Raw genomic sequence first — 15,651 nt, forward strand, 5'->3', positions numbered from 1 at the left:
CAAGGACAAATATTTAAATCACCTGTGTGGGTGTTCAACAGGCGTGCAAGGGCCTTCAAATCTGAATTTTGACGGTGCTATCCCCTGCCATCAACAGCCTCTAACTACAAAACTATACTTTTTTGGCCTTTCTGACTCAAGACAATGCAGTTCATTAAGCAAACAACTGTGTCAGGAGATGACACAAAGCATGAAGTGTTTACAGATATTAAACACTGATCGCTGATTATTTCAACCCAAATATTTGACAAAGACATATAATGTCGACATTTTTCTTACATTCGAAGGAGGTTGTTTATTTTCTTAACATTTGGACCTGAGCTACTCAACAGTCATTCTGTGATTTAGATAGTTTGCTGTACACAAAATAATAGACAAGCAGAGACGCAGACCAACATACATCAACAGAAAACTAAATAAGCAAATTACATAATTTCACCCTATAGTGATAGTGATGTGGTATGGTGTCAGAACATTTTACATACCTGCTAACATATACGCATGTGAATCTAATAATATTTTTGCTTTTTGTCATCGCAGTATTTCCAAAGTCCTAGCATGACAGAGACTTCTGACATGGAAATGCACTCGTAACAATGTCTTTGACTGTGTCAAATCTCAGCAATGAGAAAAAAAAAGTATTTGTCATAAAAACAGGAGTCTGGTCATACAGACTCAGTACAACATGACACACATTTCCTCTGCCTGATAATGGATACAGTATCAGTTGTGATGCTTATTTCCATGTGCAGAGAACAGCTGCCTCTCCAGTGTTCACGGACCTGTTCTACAGATGGCCAGGAGAGGGCGACAGAAGGACTTAAAAGAGAGCAGGTACCATGTAAGACATGTAAAACAGATGAACTTCTTCTGAGGCATGTTTTTCAAAGAGTTCTCATAATCAAAGCACTGAATAACTTATTCATATATATATTTATATTTTTCATCTTACGTAAAAATTCACAGCTCACACCCGGTCATTTCCTCCTTGGTGTTCCTCCTGAGCCATCTCCTCCTGCTCCTCTTCTGTTTTAATATTACCCTGTATCTGCTTGGCAAGGCAAGGCTCTGAAGGCTGCCGTTCCTCCTCCAAAGTGTCCAAGCCCTGGGCTTGTTCTGCTTCCTGCTCCTCCTCCGGATCTCTCCTGCTGTCTGGGTCACTCTTTGCGACCCCGTCCTCTGTTTTTTCACAGTCCCTGTTCTTCTCTTCAGCTTCTTTCACACCTGCTGGCTGTCCACATTCGGCTTCCTCTGCTGGGCTGTCGAAAACCTGGTCGTGATCCCCATTTTCTTTCGGGCTGTACAGTTCACTTGGGGACAGAGTGCTCGCAAAGGCTCCCGCCTCCTCTGCAGCTGACCTCCTGTGCTGTCTCGTGGGCAGGCGCCTCTTGAATGATAGCCGTGCACGAGTCTGCGTGGAGAAGATGGGCAAGAGCCAGCAGGGAATTTAGATCACGTTTTTAACCAAAAATTAAAAAACCAAAAAAAAAAATCAAGACAATTTAGATTTAAAAGACAGCTAACAATCTATGTTCAATACCAATTAATGTGTATCATCAAATTATTTCTGCAAACTTTCCAAGTGTAATTAGTATACTGTATGCGTGAGAGAACTGCATGAGGTGGTACGGGATTCTAACTAGGCTAAGGGGATTACATCTTCAATCCCCTTTGCAGCAGCACTCATGCACTACAGGGGCATCTTACTCCAGCTTATCCAAGGCCTGCTTAAAGAGAAGATGCAGAACACCCACTGAGAAGCACGTCAACAGGGACAAGGACCATGTGTCCGGCCGTGACGTCACAGCTCACTCAGCGAATAGCGTGAGAAACACTTCAGGGTCCTCAATGTGACAGCAGCTCATGTGTGCCTTTTTAATGACTCAACTCGTGAAAAAACCCACACAAATCTATAACGTGGATGATCTAGAGTGGATTTTGTTGATCTTAAGAAATCTATTGATATCATGTTAATGTGCAGCTTTGCATGAGTCCATATGTTCACCTTGTTGATGCTCGGCAGCGGGGTGCCTTCCGGAGGGTTTTCAAAGCTGACGAGATCCTCCTCTTCACTGCACAACTGTGAGGGCCGCAGCGTGGGGCTCAGGGGGCTTGGGGGGCTCAGCGGGGTGCAGGGTGTGGTGGGGGACAACGGTGCCGGCTGGAGCTTCACCTCAGAAGTCTTGGGTGAAGGCAGCAGAGCGGTGGGTGACAGAGCAAGATTGGCCTGCAGGGGGAACAAAGATCCTGAAACCTGGAGACTATAATCTCTTCAGGACATTGTGTTCTAATGAAACCTAATGATAAAACAACTCCAAAATGTATTTAAACAGCACTTTTCAAAATGAGAGTGAGCCAGGAAAGACAGTTTCACGTTAATTCAGTCCTGGATATATTATTAAAAAATAATTTAAGGACAGTTATTAATAATAATTAAACACTAAGAACTACAAGTATGTCCAGTCACAAATCAGGGTGAATTCCTCCTTGTTATATAAAGGATATTATCATAAGTATTGCTCCGCTGGTACCCGTCACCTTCCTACTTTGAAAGCTCACCAGCTGGGAGTACGTCCTGAAATTCCCCTTAAAGTGTCAAAAACAACATCTGCCATATCCACTCTGAGATCTAAAGTACATAAAAAACATCCCATGCTATTTCCCCAAGCACTGTTCAAGTTTAGAGAACACTATCCTACCTGCACTGGGGAGAAGAGGAAGAGGGAGAAGCGGCAGCCCTTTTGTCCCATGGCTGCCCACCGTGTGAACTGCTCACTAAAAAAACGATGGTAGTGAGGTAGAGCCTCACCAGGGGCTGGATGGCCCATGATCCCATTAGCTCATTAATCTGAGCCGATTGTAGCATCAGGGACAAGCCCTTCCTCTTTTTCTCAGTATGAAAGCAGCTCAGGCACCACTGTCAACTGAACAGTGGGTGGCAGTAATGCTTTACATATCGCAATCGCCTGACAACACGAGCAGCTTCTGCCTGTGTTCTACATCTCACAATAAGGCTAGTGCTTGTTTCTGTTTGGCTCACAAAACATTCAAGTGTTACAAGGTGCATCTACCTGAAGTTTCTCAATGATGGGGGAGTTCTTCATCTTGATTTTAAAGGGATTGGGGGAGACAATAGTTGTCTGCAAGAGAACACAGTCAATGAAAAGACAAATTCACTAAATCATTACAAACCCCAAATATAGGTTTGTGTGGTTTGTTTGGTGGTCAGTTAACTGGAATAAAAACAGCAGCACAAACATAACTTTCCCCTGTTTTAGGCAGAAGATAAAAAATAGATAAATTGTTGATGTGGCAACACCGCCGATAGTGTTGAAATGGTGAGGTTGCAATGAAAATGTGCAGTAAACAAATCCAAGTCGAGTGTCTGGATGCCTCCGTGGTATATGAGGACGACTGATTTGCAGCACATTGGTTGGTAAAGGAGCAACTTGACTTACATCTGACTCTTCATTATCATCCTTTTGATTTTGCAACTTCAGGGAACATGGAGGTCTTCTACGAAATGGCAGCTACGAACAAAAAGGAGGAATTTAAACAAAATCTGTAATCACAAGCAGTCCCTATGTACAGTATTCATTCAAAATAAACTGTACAGAATATGGAGCAGCCCTGGTCTTCGAGGGAGCTAAACCCTTGGTTTTGTATATTTTTGTATGAATACCATAATATATAAGATACAAATAAAATACCTCCTCATTTGAGCCCGGCATTGGCAGAATATGACCTTTGAACCTTCCAGCCAGCTCAGCCACAGACGGCTTGGATGGAGAATCCTTCTGGAAAAGAAACACATTCAATCAAACGACAAATACTTAACGTTAACAACGGCCTTGATATATTGTTCGTCACAAGTATGTAATACCTTCCGAGGGTCGTACTGCTAAAGACAGCATATGTGAAATGCAGGAGTGGACCGGGTATAAACACTTCACTTGATGGATTTTTTGTATGACCTTGCTTTTTTCACTTCCTTGATACAATCTGCAAAGTGAACACATTCACAGTGGCACTCTGGGGACAGTCTGAGGCCTGAGCTCTGTCAGACCCTCTGCTGTATTTAATTCTCTGACAATTAAAAGAGGTTAGAGATCACCCCACAGTTATAACACAAAGCAATCACCACCTTGCACTCTTTGTTTAGATAGTGAGAGATATTAGAAAGCAAGGCACAGCAAAGTTACGCTGTATTGATTTTTTCTTTCTGTATTTGTATTCTGTATTCAGTATTAATATAACATTGGTCTGATTTGTAGGTGGTTACTGCTGGTTGTATAACAAAAAGATACCTCGAACCTTGAATTAAAGTCACACTAGCCAACCATTTTGTGTAAATTTGTTTCTAACTATGACTTGATCCTCTTGTCAGATGTGGTAGTTGGTCTGTTTTTACTCCTGGAAGTGTAAAACTTTGAAACAGAATGTCAGTTTTAATGAATGTTAAGATATGTGCATGTAATGCTTTTGCGCTGTTAGATGAAGCAGAAAAACTGTACGATTTCGGGCAGTGACTTGCTGAGAAGGAAGCCGTTAGAACAATACAATCTCATTAAGCATGGCATCTGCAGAGAGGCGTTTCACCGCAGAGATGTTCGAAGATAAAGATGTTTCACTTCCCTGCAGACAGGTTGAGAAACAGTGGGGAGGGTGAATCTGCAAACTATAAAATTACCCCACCAGTGTGTTTTTCAGTGCTGTCGTCGGAGGAACTCGTCTCTTCTGCTAAATAGCGTATTTTGTGGGTTAGGACACAGGAAGTCAGCCCCTCTCTGCACAGCTGTTCAGCATCACACTGCAGCCTGTGACAGGAGGGACCTGTCCTTGCAGCCTCACAGTGTTATCACTTCTTGCCCCCTTTACTTTCTGTCTCTCCCACTATTCCCAAGCTGATTGCTAAACTTCCCTCCTCCGCACTGCCCTTTGATGACCATTAACTCACTCCACATATCTGTGGCCTAAGTGATAAGTTGGCTGATGGCTGCAGGCTGGAATGTACACGGACGTAAGCCTTTAAAACAACACACCAGTATTACTTTGTTTTCCAGGTTCAAGTCATTTTTGTGCCAAGCATTTGGACCGTGAATGGGTTGAGACATTTGTTCACAACATGACGGCAGCCTGAGCTGTGCCAGGACTGTGCAGATTCTCATGCGTCATGTCGCCATTTAATGATTTGCATTGTTCAGTCACTGCTTGTGGTGCTCCTCCCGTTCTTTTTCAGGCTTTCATACTACATCTCATTTCCATCCTGCTTTTATTGACCACTAAAAGCTTACGTCTCTCCTCCCAGCTGCCAATTCTGTCACATTTCCTGGGTGTGCACCAGTTCCCTCCCTCTGCACAGTTTCAGCCGTAGCCCATGGAAACATGGATCTACCAAGCTTCACAGATACACACATTCCACATTTTAATCACATGCTTTATTTTCCTTTTCCCCCTTGTTCTCAGCATGACCTCACCACCTTGCTCCCTCCACCCAAACGTATTACAGCATCAGCTAGCCCCGCAGTGCCTCTGTTAGCGCTCTCTGCACCGCCTCTGTGTCCTAATCCACCTCCCAACCCTTTTCCTGAGTTCCCTTTTCTCATCCGTGATAAATAGCAATCATCAGGGACCACCCACCCTCCTAACCATTATTTTGTAACCTCTGATTGTTTAACTCTTTCCTGTCCTTCAAAAACAAATGCCTCCTTCAGAACACAAACTCCAGTCACAACAGCGCAGGCGAAGGAAGTGGGGCTTTGTTTGTTTAAATCGCAGCTCAGATGTTTTGGGTGAAGAAAATTAAGGTTTGAGCTTTTCTATTGTCCAGATTTACTTAAAAGACACGCAGGAGGAATGTCCACCAGCCCTCTACAACATACAGTCAGCCATTTCTTTGTTCTTTCCAGTGAGTTACCTCTATTCCTGACATGTGGTTTGATTAAAAAGTAATTTTGGAGTATTACTTTTTTTAATGATAAACATAAAAAAACACATACAGAACACGTCCACTCCATGTAAAGCAAAGATTTCACTTTCCATGTTTAGATTATTTTAGAAATGAGCTGTTACAAAGTGACTTAAATGTGTGAGCTGTATGAAGATTTAAAAAGCCTCAGCATTATTCATCCTTCAACAGCTTTCCAGTTTTAAAAGCAATTTCAGATCCATTAATATCCTTCCATGCATCTTTTCACAGCTGGCCCTTATCTTTAATGAGCTTCTTCATGTTAAATGAAACTAACATCAGACTGAATTGCAGACTTAAAATACACTCACCTTACATTGTCATATTTTTTAGACACTTTTTATCTGCTAAGAACCTTTTACTGAGGAATTTTCAGCATCCAAAAATACAGCATACTAATCTCAAACTAATTTCCCTGCTTGTGTTTTAATCTAACTGTTGATGTAGATTTCAGCGAGCCACACGAGGCCTCCGGTTGGTTATCAGTACTGTACATGGTTGACTCAGCTGGACCCCAAGCTCTGTGGAAGAGTGGGAAACTTTGGTTCACTGCAGGAGAGAGCAGGGCAAACTCTATTTCTGGGGCTCTAGGCCTGGGAAAAAGCCCCAGAGCTGTGTCGGCAGCCTGGATCACGGCTCTGCTCTGTAACCCCTCAGCTCCTAAGAGAGAGTGTCCCTAGATATGCTAGACCGCATCTGAAACATACTGTAATCTAGCATACGGAGCAACTGGGCATGTCTAAACAAGGAAACGATGAAAAAAGCTACTTAACCCATGTGATTAAGGTTTTTCCAAAAACGGGCCTGGGTCTGTGCTAAAAAGAAACCTGCTATTTCTGGACTCTGACTCCCCCGGAAACTCCTTTAGATGTTGCTTTCTTTCACATACAGTCAAGTATAGACGTAACACCCCGTTATCAAAAATATGTTTGCTTTGACAAATCAGGAGCTCTTTGATTATTTCTTTATGCTTGTAGGAAAACTGTCATACAAGGGAACAGTCGTAGTCTGGAGGATAGTTAAATGTCACAACTGAAAGAATTTACTAGAATCCTGAAAATATGGTGTGGTTAAATTAAAATAATACTCAATAAGTTGAGTGCAGGACAAGGACACTGCTGCGTCAATGCTTATTAACAAGTCTTTTCTTTTTGTTGGTTGTTTTTCCTCCTGAAAAAGTCACAGAGCCTCTGGACAGAAGGTGCCATGGACAGTCTGCGGCCCTGTGAACTGAACACTGACTGTTACAACTCATAAGATTAATACTGCTGAGTGGCAAACAATTTAAGATTGATTTGATTGTACTGCAGTAATCTGTCTTGTTTTGTGAATGCTTCATGCTTTGGATTTTTACCCAAAAGTCAAAACTTTGGCTCCAGAAAAGTCAGTTCAGTTACTGTAACTTTCTATAAATGAGGTAGATACAGTAGCTCGCTATGTGCAGAAGTCACAGACTTTAATGTCGCCGTCCCTGTAGTTATCATATCAAAACAGGGCAGAGAACAATGCCTCTTCCTCACCTATGCCCCAAGAATAATGGCGCTATAACCACAATAGAAGGATGTCTAAATATCTGACAAATCAAGGTACTTCATTACACTGATGCACCAATTTTATAAACCAAAAAACTGCCATAAAGCAGTCTTCCTCATTAGTTACCGGTCACAACGACCTTATAAAATGAGAAGTATTCAAGATAGATAATTAGGAATGGGTAAATAACTCTCTGTCGTCTTATGGTATATATCAGCATAGGGTCCAGCCTTACTAAATAGAACTTTTTTATAGATGTAATCAGCTGTTTTGACCCATTGTTGTAACAGAAAAAAGAGATGACCTCTAATATGGAGTGCACATGACCACAGCTGAAAACCCTCCATAGAAGACTGTGGTTTTCAGTGTGAATGTGAAGTGGAGTGTTTCAGAAAGAGTGGGTGCTTCCACAGAGAGCTGTGTTTGGAGAAGCAAAGGTTAATCCCAGCCAGCGTCTTCACTTACAGGCTGTGGATGGAGACACGAGGTTTACTGTATGACCGGCAGATGTGGAAAGAGAACACAGAGACAAACAGATCACACAAAGCTTGCTATTGTCTGTTCCTGTTATTCCCAGTTTCAGAGCCAGGGGAGAAGAGGCACATGATATTAGTCTAAGTAAATCCTAATGCATCTGCTCAATATACGTGTAACAGCAGCGGTCAGAGAGCAGCAGGCCATGTAATCTACCATGGAGCTGATAAAGATGATGTCTGGCTCAGGATCTTTAACCCTTCTCTTGGAATGACTGTGCTTTCATTCTCAATCCTCATAAGCTCTTGCTGGTGAGCCCCACACAGTGCAAATCTGTGAAAGTGAAGATAAATAAAGCACACCAAAGCACAGCTGTTCAGCAAGATCTTGCTCAATAAGCTCACCAGGCATAATGGCTTCAGTTCGAGTCTGCACACTTTGTTTTTACAAGTCAGCATGTTCTGCTATGGGGAAAACCACCACAGTGAGCACCTCCCTTCTGCCTACACTTGTTAAGTGGCATGAGAGCAGACAGGCACCTTCTCACTCGCTGCCTTTCCAGGAAAACATGATGTGTTTTGGACCGGACCTCATCTGAATATCTCACTTTTCCACTGCCCTCACTGGCACTGTTTGGGTGTTTTCACATGCGTTGTGTGTAGAAGCACTTTAGAAAGGCGCTCAAGTGGAGCAATGAGGTAAATGGACACACTCGTCTGCAGCCATTTCTGCCCCTGTCTCAAGGGAAATTGGAAATGACACAGACGCAGACACAGACGAGTACTGTAGGGTGGGGAAACAAATATTACATAAAACAATAAACATCCAGAGAGAAGGAAAACAAATCCAGATGACCCGAGAACAGAAAGCTGCTGATAGTTATATTTCCCAAGAAAGACCACGCGACTGCAAACTGACAGGAAGTAATGAAGGTATGAGAACAGGCGACAGAGCCGGGCCTGTTCGTGGAATGCACCGTGATATTTCAATATGATAACTACAGCGGCCTGCTTAAGATAAGCTGAACCATTATGCAATGAGAAGGAAGGCTAATGGGGACTGAATGATGAATAAGAAAAGATATCAAAAAATGTAAACAGCTCACTGCAGACAGTACTTCCTCCACATGTTTGAGCATAAGCAAGACAACTTTGATACAAGCATCTGTTGGGGGGTTCTCTGGTATTCTCATGATAAAAAACATCTGGACAGCGGAGCAGACGGGTGACGTGAAGGCTGAGTAACACAGGCATGGGATGACTTCATTAAATGAAGCCCTGCATCCTCCCTGCTTCAATGTCAGGTGGTTCCTGAAGAGATCCAGGGTTTAGCATTCAGTCATCCGTGGCAGACTTGGGACGTTGCATACTTTAGGTTCAAATATTGTGCTGGGGGAGTGGCATACAGTATGTGGAAGGTCATGGACTTCACATCGGGGGGGTGATGGAGTGCCTGTGAATAGATTCAGTGGTAGAATGTCTTGAGTACATTTAGGACTATTACATGCACTGGAGTACTTTTTTTAATGTTGTTGCTTTTACTCACAAAAGGGACCCGATTAGATTGGCTGTCCTGTGATGGAAAGGCCACAGGTCACAGTCCAGTTTCACCGTGGACTAATAAAGAACATAGCTTGGTGCCAAATTCAGATGTGGGTGGTTGAGGAGGTGCAGGCAGTATGGGTTAACTGTTCTACAGGGAGATTTTGGAAGTAAGTTATCAAGTCATGATGACACTGTTTTGTTTTGTTTTGTTCTTTAAGTTTCCCATCCTCTGCACGACTCACTTTTTGCAAAACCCCTCTTCACATATGTCACATTTGTAGAATTTTCTGATTGATTTCAACGTGTTTGACTATTTGCAGACACCTGAGACAGTTTCAAGCTCCACTCAGGCGGCCTCGCTTGCCTGTGCCAACTTTGATAGCAACAACATGTGCTGCCTCAAGTTGGTTCTGACATGTCTCAGATGACAAAAACTTGTCTGGAACAGCTAAACTGGGACAAAAGAAGTGCAGTGTGGACGGCTGACTTCACCTTCCGTATTTCAAAGAATTCCACTAAGTCAACATGTATCCATTCATGATGTAACTGCCTTGAAAACCAACATGTGTGTTTTTCTTTTACAGATCACAATGTCTTCTCCGCTATCTTCTCTGTACTTCCCACCCCAGCTATCTCTCAGCCCCACGCACTGCTGCAGGCTGAAGCTCAGAGGGGCAGGGCCTGACACAGCCTCAGCCCTGATAGCAGGAAAAACCCACTTCATGCAGCGTATGGTCTGAGGGCCTGTAATGGCAGCAAGTAATAAGAATGTTTAAAAAAAAACAAAAAAAAGAACAACAACCGCCCTGAAAATCAAAAGCAGCAAAGCAGCTACGGAATTATGAGGCTTTATGAACCGTTTAATTGGTCATAAAGGTGCAGATATTCTCCAACGAGCCAAGCTTCCACACAATTACTTTAACAGATGAGTCAGCATGGAGATGTAAATAAAGGCAACAAACCGGGGTAAAACATTCCCACAGGACAAAAAATATATATATTAAAGGGGCGCTGCAGTAGTTCACCTGGTAGAGCGTACGCCCCATTTACCAAAGCTGCGTCCTGATCCCAGCGGCTGGGGCCTGACTCTGACCTGGGGCCCTTTGCTACATGTCGCCCCTCTCTAAACCTCTCTCCTGTCTTCACCTGCAACTAACTTCAGGTAATCGTAACGTAACGTATTTTCTGGAAACAATTTAAATTATTCAGCTGGCCTGTTTGTGCACACTGCAAGCTCCAAAGACAACAGGCTGCTTATTATTAAATAAATATATCTTCTCTTTGTAAGAGCCTGCTGAAAATACTCCAGCTCATACTGTCATTGCTTTCAGGGTACACAGTGCTGCAGATACACGTTAAAGTTACCAAGTTTGAGTTTTCATTAAGTTCAATATTTGTCAACCACAACACATTGTGTGCATCCTTCAGGCATGACAAACTTATCAAACACATTTCCTAATTTCTGAATGTCACCTCACTCATTCTTAGTGTGCATTTACATCCTGATCTGGGTGCTAATAGAACATCAGATACAAACTGCGTTAGATCGGCCAATCAAAGCATTTCTACACAGTGTCATCAAAAGGTCAAAAACTCCACATGGAGTCTAGCTTTTACGATGAGTGTAGCCTCACTCACGTGGCAACTTAACAGTTAATTTTGCCAGATACAACTTCTAGTTTTCTAGGGAACTAAATATGTTGTGAAATAGTGAAGACCAAGAATAACAACAACAGTGAAAATATGAAACTCTGCAATAACTCTGCTCTTCCTGCTGTTTGCTTCCGTTTTTCAACTGACTTTACATTTTTTGTCTTTGTAAGGCTGTGGTTTTAAAAGACAATAGGGTTAAGACGGTTAAGAGACAGTATCAGAGAAAGCTGACACAACTTCCAGGATGTTATAAAAAAAGACACAGGAAGCGTCAGTGGGATCTAAGTTTTTAAAGTCACATGAGATGCTTTTGGGTTTTCCAATCATCACTTTGTGCTCTTCATCCAGCTCATCTTATCACAGCTCAGAAGCCCTTTAACCACAAGACTTAATGAATTGTATAAGCTGTAAAATCAGGAGACGTTCATGCACGTGCAGTGTAACCTAAACAGGGATCCAACCATAACAACACCGTGACTTACAGAACGGGCTACAGTTTCGAAGGCTCTCCTTGATGCTGATACTTCACATTCCACTGAGCTTCACGGTCAGTTAGGTGTCTGTTTTATGTTCAGGGTCAGGGTGAACCATTCAGCCCGCACTGAAACACATACAGCTTAATACACAGCCTCGGCAAACACCTCAGACTGCATCCGTCACTGGTAATGTCCAGCTCTGACAAGCTCTGAACATAATACCAGTGGATGCTCTTACCCCGTGTCATAGTCACACAAAGCTTCCAAGGATGCTACAGAACACTGAAGCTGCACTCTGTCCTACTTCTGGTGTTACTGACTGTAGAACAAATGCTAGTTGTGGTAGGGATGGAAATACTGGTTCATGTAATTATTATTTATATGTTGTTATTATTTATATAATGACAATAATAATAAAGTCACACTATTTAAATGACATACTGCTGTAAAGCAAAAGGGAAAAACTAACTCATTACCAGACGTCTGGCTGGTCCAGACTGAGCTCCTCTGTTATTGGTCTCTTAACTTTACTATGGATTACATAATAAATGTGCGCACCATATGGTTGGCAAAGCAATCCCAAATGCTCACTGCCCGAGCTGTGGTGTTGTTTTTCCATCAAAGGAAACCCACCATTCCTTCCCCACAACCCAACACACACACACACAGTACAAATCCTCAGGTGCATGCATGCACACACACGCACACACGCACACACGCACAGAATTTCCAGTTTGTGTACTCAGTAGCTTGTCGTTCCAACACGAGAAACACAAAACCTAAGAATTTCCATGTGTTAATCCGCCCCTGAAGGCTCGCCTTGTAAACCAATGTTTGCAAACATGTTCCGCTCTTTCCTAAAGCTAAAAATTTTAACTAATATATGATGTCATAAAAGCACAAAGGTGAGGCCTTTTAAATGACAGTCACTGTGACTTCACAGGCGAGTTTAACATTTGTTTACAGGTGCTTTAGGCAAAATGCCGCACGCAAAAGTACCATCCAATGACACTAAAATTCAGGCATTGGCAGGCGAAAGCGTCCCATGGTGTGAGTAGTTAGGCGGTTTATTAGTAATGTGCTCCCTCACGTACTGTGGGGGAAAAAAATGGGCGTTTCTCTTCCTATTCACCACATGACATTAAATACTAGAGAATGATGTTAAAAGTCTGAGAGAACAGCTTGTTTTGCAGGGTGGAGGCCACAAACCTGCAGGTTCAGGACCAGGACAGGCCTCTTACACCATAAGAAGCACACTTTTTCTTTTTTAGCATCAGTGTGGGTAAAGGACAGTTGGCCTCTGAGAAAAGAAAGCAGGGCTGTTCAGCCGAGGGCGTGATGGGTGGGAAACCGCTGGTAATCACAAAATTCAAGCAAAAAGCCAACGGTGAAAAAGAAAATCACTAATGGCATTTACTCCACACATTTATCACAACACACAGACAATGGCCCATGACAGATTTCTGTCAGCTCCATTTCCTTCCTCTCACACCCTGGTTACTTGTTATGAAGTTGTTACCACAAATCTATTTTTAAACCTGAAGCTTAAATATGTTGAGTCAAAGAGGTACCGCAGGCAAAATCCTGCTGCTTTTGGTGAATTACCATGAAGATTTACCCCCTTTGGAAAGAGGAGGACAGTCATCCTTTAGTTAAAAATTAGATCACATAAATATCACATGCAACTAGTCACATAATATATAACATGTTTGTCATAAGTAAAAAGTTGTTAACATGTTTTCTATTAGTATTCATGAATATTAGTATTAGATTACATCAGATGTAATGTCAAAGTTAGGAGGTAAATATTGAAAAGATCATTAAGCACTTTGACAGTGTAGAAATATCACAATAATAACACAGACCACTGAAAATACTATGAAGTGTCTCACTGAGCTCCTCTGACGTAATGTTTCAACTTCAACCACACATGGTTGCACACACCCACATTAAATGTTAAAAAACATCTGTTCGAGTGACCTAAAAGTACACAGCACAACAGAAAACTACACTCAGAGTCACATCTTACCTCCATCCTGAAGGATGCGGAGATCGTCTCCTCCTGGTTTACTCCCGCTCTTCGGGCTCTTGGAGCAAACTGCCTGCAGGTCGTCAGGAGACTGAAGTGGGACAGTGGACTTGCGGGGAGCGCAGCGCGGACAGAGAGGAGCCCTGTGTTTATATCTGGAGCCAAACCAACCTCGTGGACAAGAGGGAGGGGTGGACAACTTTTACGCTCATTGGGCTTCTTCACACCGTCAAGTCAGTCAGCTTAAAAATACTACTTCTGCTACAGGCCTTCAAAATAAAACTCACTTGAAAATTAGAAAAGAGGCACATAAAAATGTCTCTTTTCCCCTGTACGTTGGTAGGCAGATGCAAACTGGAGTTATAAAATAGATGGATTTCTAGTGTTCCAGCATTACATGGACAGTGAATTTAAAAAGTCTACATATATCATTGGTAGTGGCCATGTGGAGCTTTAATGCACATTGCACATCAGAAAACACAATTGCATGAAAAATGGAAAAAATCAATCAGTGTGGCATGCTTCCTATAACCTTAAAGCATGTTTTACTTTTTGCCACGACCAAATGAGTTAAATCACTGCTTCTTTTGCCTTTGCCAGCTGATGGAAAACACCTGCTGTGACATCAGTGATTGGAAACACTTTGAAATCCACAGAGTGCAGTGTAGCAGCTGTGTCTGCCCAAACGAACTCATGGGTAACAAACAAACTTCTCTTTTCACCCTTTTAAACCTTCAATACTTTCACTCAGAAAGTATATGACACCTATTTTATAGCAGGAATTTCCCTCCATGCATATAGATCTGCACACTTTTATTATGAAGGCAGTGTTTTCTCACATCTGTCTTGACTCAGCTGTGTGAGGTGGGGCTTCACCACCAACAACACTGTGTGTAGCTGTGCTGTGCATAAGAAACCTGTTGGCGTTCAGTTCATCTATAGCTGAAAGTGCTATTTTATCATGAAGCATTGCAAGAGTTCGCTTTCACTGCTGCACATTTCTGCTGCTGTCTGTTCTCTTCTGCATTTTACATGTTCTGTCTGGTTTTCCTATGATGCAAGTCTAGGACACTTACGGATGGCAAGCATGTAAATATTATCATTAGCTGCTTTTTTGGCAGTTAGTCTCATTTTGAGTTTTTCTTTGAGTAAGGATGAATGATCTGGGAGTAACTCTGCTGTGCTTGGAGCCAGGAGGAAGGGGAGTCAATCACTCAAGTGGTTTGTGGTGCTGGAATGTGGAAGAAGCCATCTAATGGATTGGTTTCTAAAACTCACCAACAACACAGCACACAGCTGCAGGAGACACTGCTGTTATACCGACCACACAATATTTGTTCCATTTTCGTTGTCCACAGACCTGGTGGAGATGTATAACATTACTTTATACGTTATACTCCTCCAGTTTGGTACATTAACTGCTGAATCTGTGCACATGAACTGATCAGGAAATAACCAAAAGCAGTTGTGATCTGGTTTCACAGGTTTGACAGACAAACAGGTTCTGTTGTGTGGAAAGTTTACAGTGCATTTTCTCAGTAGGCCTAATGCCAAACAGCAGTCATGAACAAACACTTCACAGATACCAAGTAGATATAAATTAGCCTCCAAATTGTAGGGAACTCGACTAATTTGGAGAATGAAGGGTACTGACTCTGTGAGATGGCTCATTAAACAATGGAAACTGTTTACTAAAAGCTTCAGAAGACGAGGTGATTAGGACTTTATAAATGAAGCTTATTATCTTTATCGTTGCCATTAGAGACATTTGAAGGCCCTGTGGGAGTGTCTGGTCACCCAGCTGTGACAGCAAGAGCACAGAGTGAAAGTGAGTTGGCACTGGCACACGTCTGACTCTTTGTGGCAGAGAAACATGATTGCCAATGAGTGAACTTGACTATTTCAGGCTTTTATGTTCGCACAAGATAAAATACCTCACACTTCTAAATTGATGGTCAACAAATTGCCTGAGCT

General features: G+C 42.4%; 1 protein-coding gene across 2 annotated transcripts; it reads right to left on the minus strand.

Moving 5' to 3' along the window:
* Positions 1-278: 278 nt before the first annotated feature.
* On the minus strand, positions 279-13,786 carry LOC143322853 (capZ-interacting protein). 2 transcript variants are annotated; one of them, XM_076734255.1, is made up of 6 exons: positions 13,678-13,786; positions 3,711-3,797; positions 3,459-3,530; positions 3,072-3,140; positions 2,006-2,227; positions 285-1,411 (listed from the first exon to the last, which is right to left on the minus strand). In XM_076734255.1, exons 1-6 carry the CDS (start codon positions 13,681-13,683, stop codon positions 968-970), a joined length of 900 nt encoding a protein of 299 aa, XP_076590370.1. In that variant the 5' UTR covers positions 13,684-13,786; the 3' UTR covers positions 285-967. The 2 variants fall into 2 exon arrangements, with proteins under 2 accessions (XP_076590369.1, XP_076590370.1); XM_076734254.1 differs by lacking the exons at positions 3,072-3,140; positions 3,459-3,530; positions 3,711-3,797; positions 13,678-13,786 and adding an exon at positions 2,700-2,937 and having other exon boundaries at positions 279-1,411.
* Between the last annotated feature and the right edge of the window lie 1,865 nt (positions 13,787-15,651).

Source organism: Chaetodon auriga, chromosome 7 (assembly GCF_051107435.1).
Source record: "Chaetodon auriga isolate fChaAug3 chromosome 7, fChaAug3.hap1, whole genome shotgun sequence".
NCBI classification, from domain to species: Eukaryota; Metazoa; Chordata; class Actinopteri; order Chaetodontiformes; family Chaetodontidae; genus Chaetodon; species Chaetodon auriga.

Excerpts from the sequence above, each read along its gene's own strand:
- LOC143322853 (XM_076734255.1), bottom strand. Across the intron at positions 3,531-3,710 it reads TGCCGGGCTCAAATGAGGAG|CTGCCATTTCGTAGAAGACC; the intron begins GTATTTTATTTG and ends TTTTGTTCGTAG. Across the intron at positions 1,412-2,005 it reads CGCTGCCGAGCATCAACAAG|ACTCGTGCACGGCTATCATT; the intron begins GTGAACATATGG and ends TTCTCCACGCAG.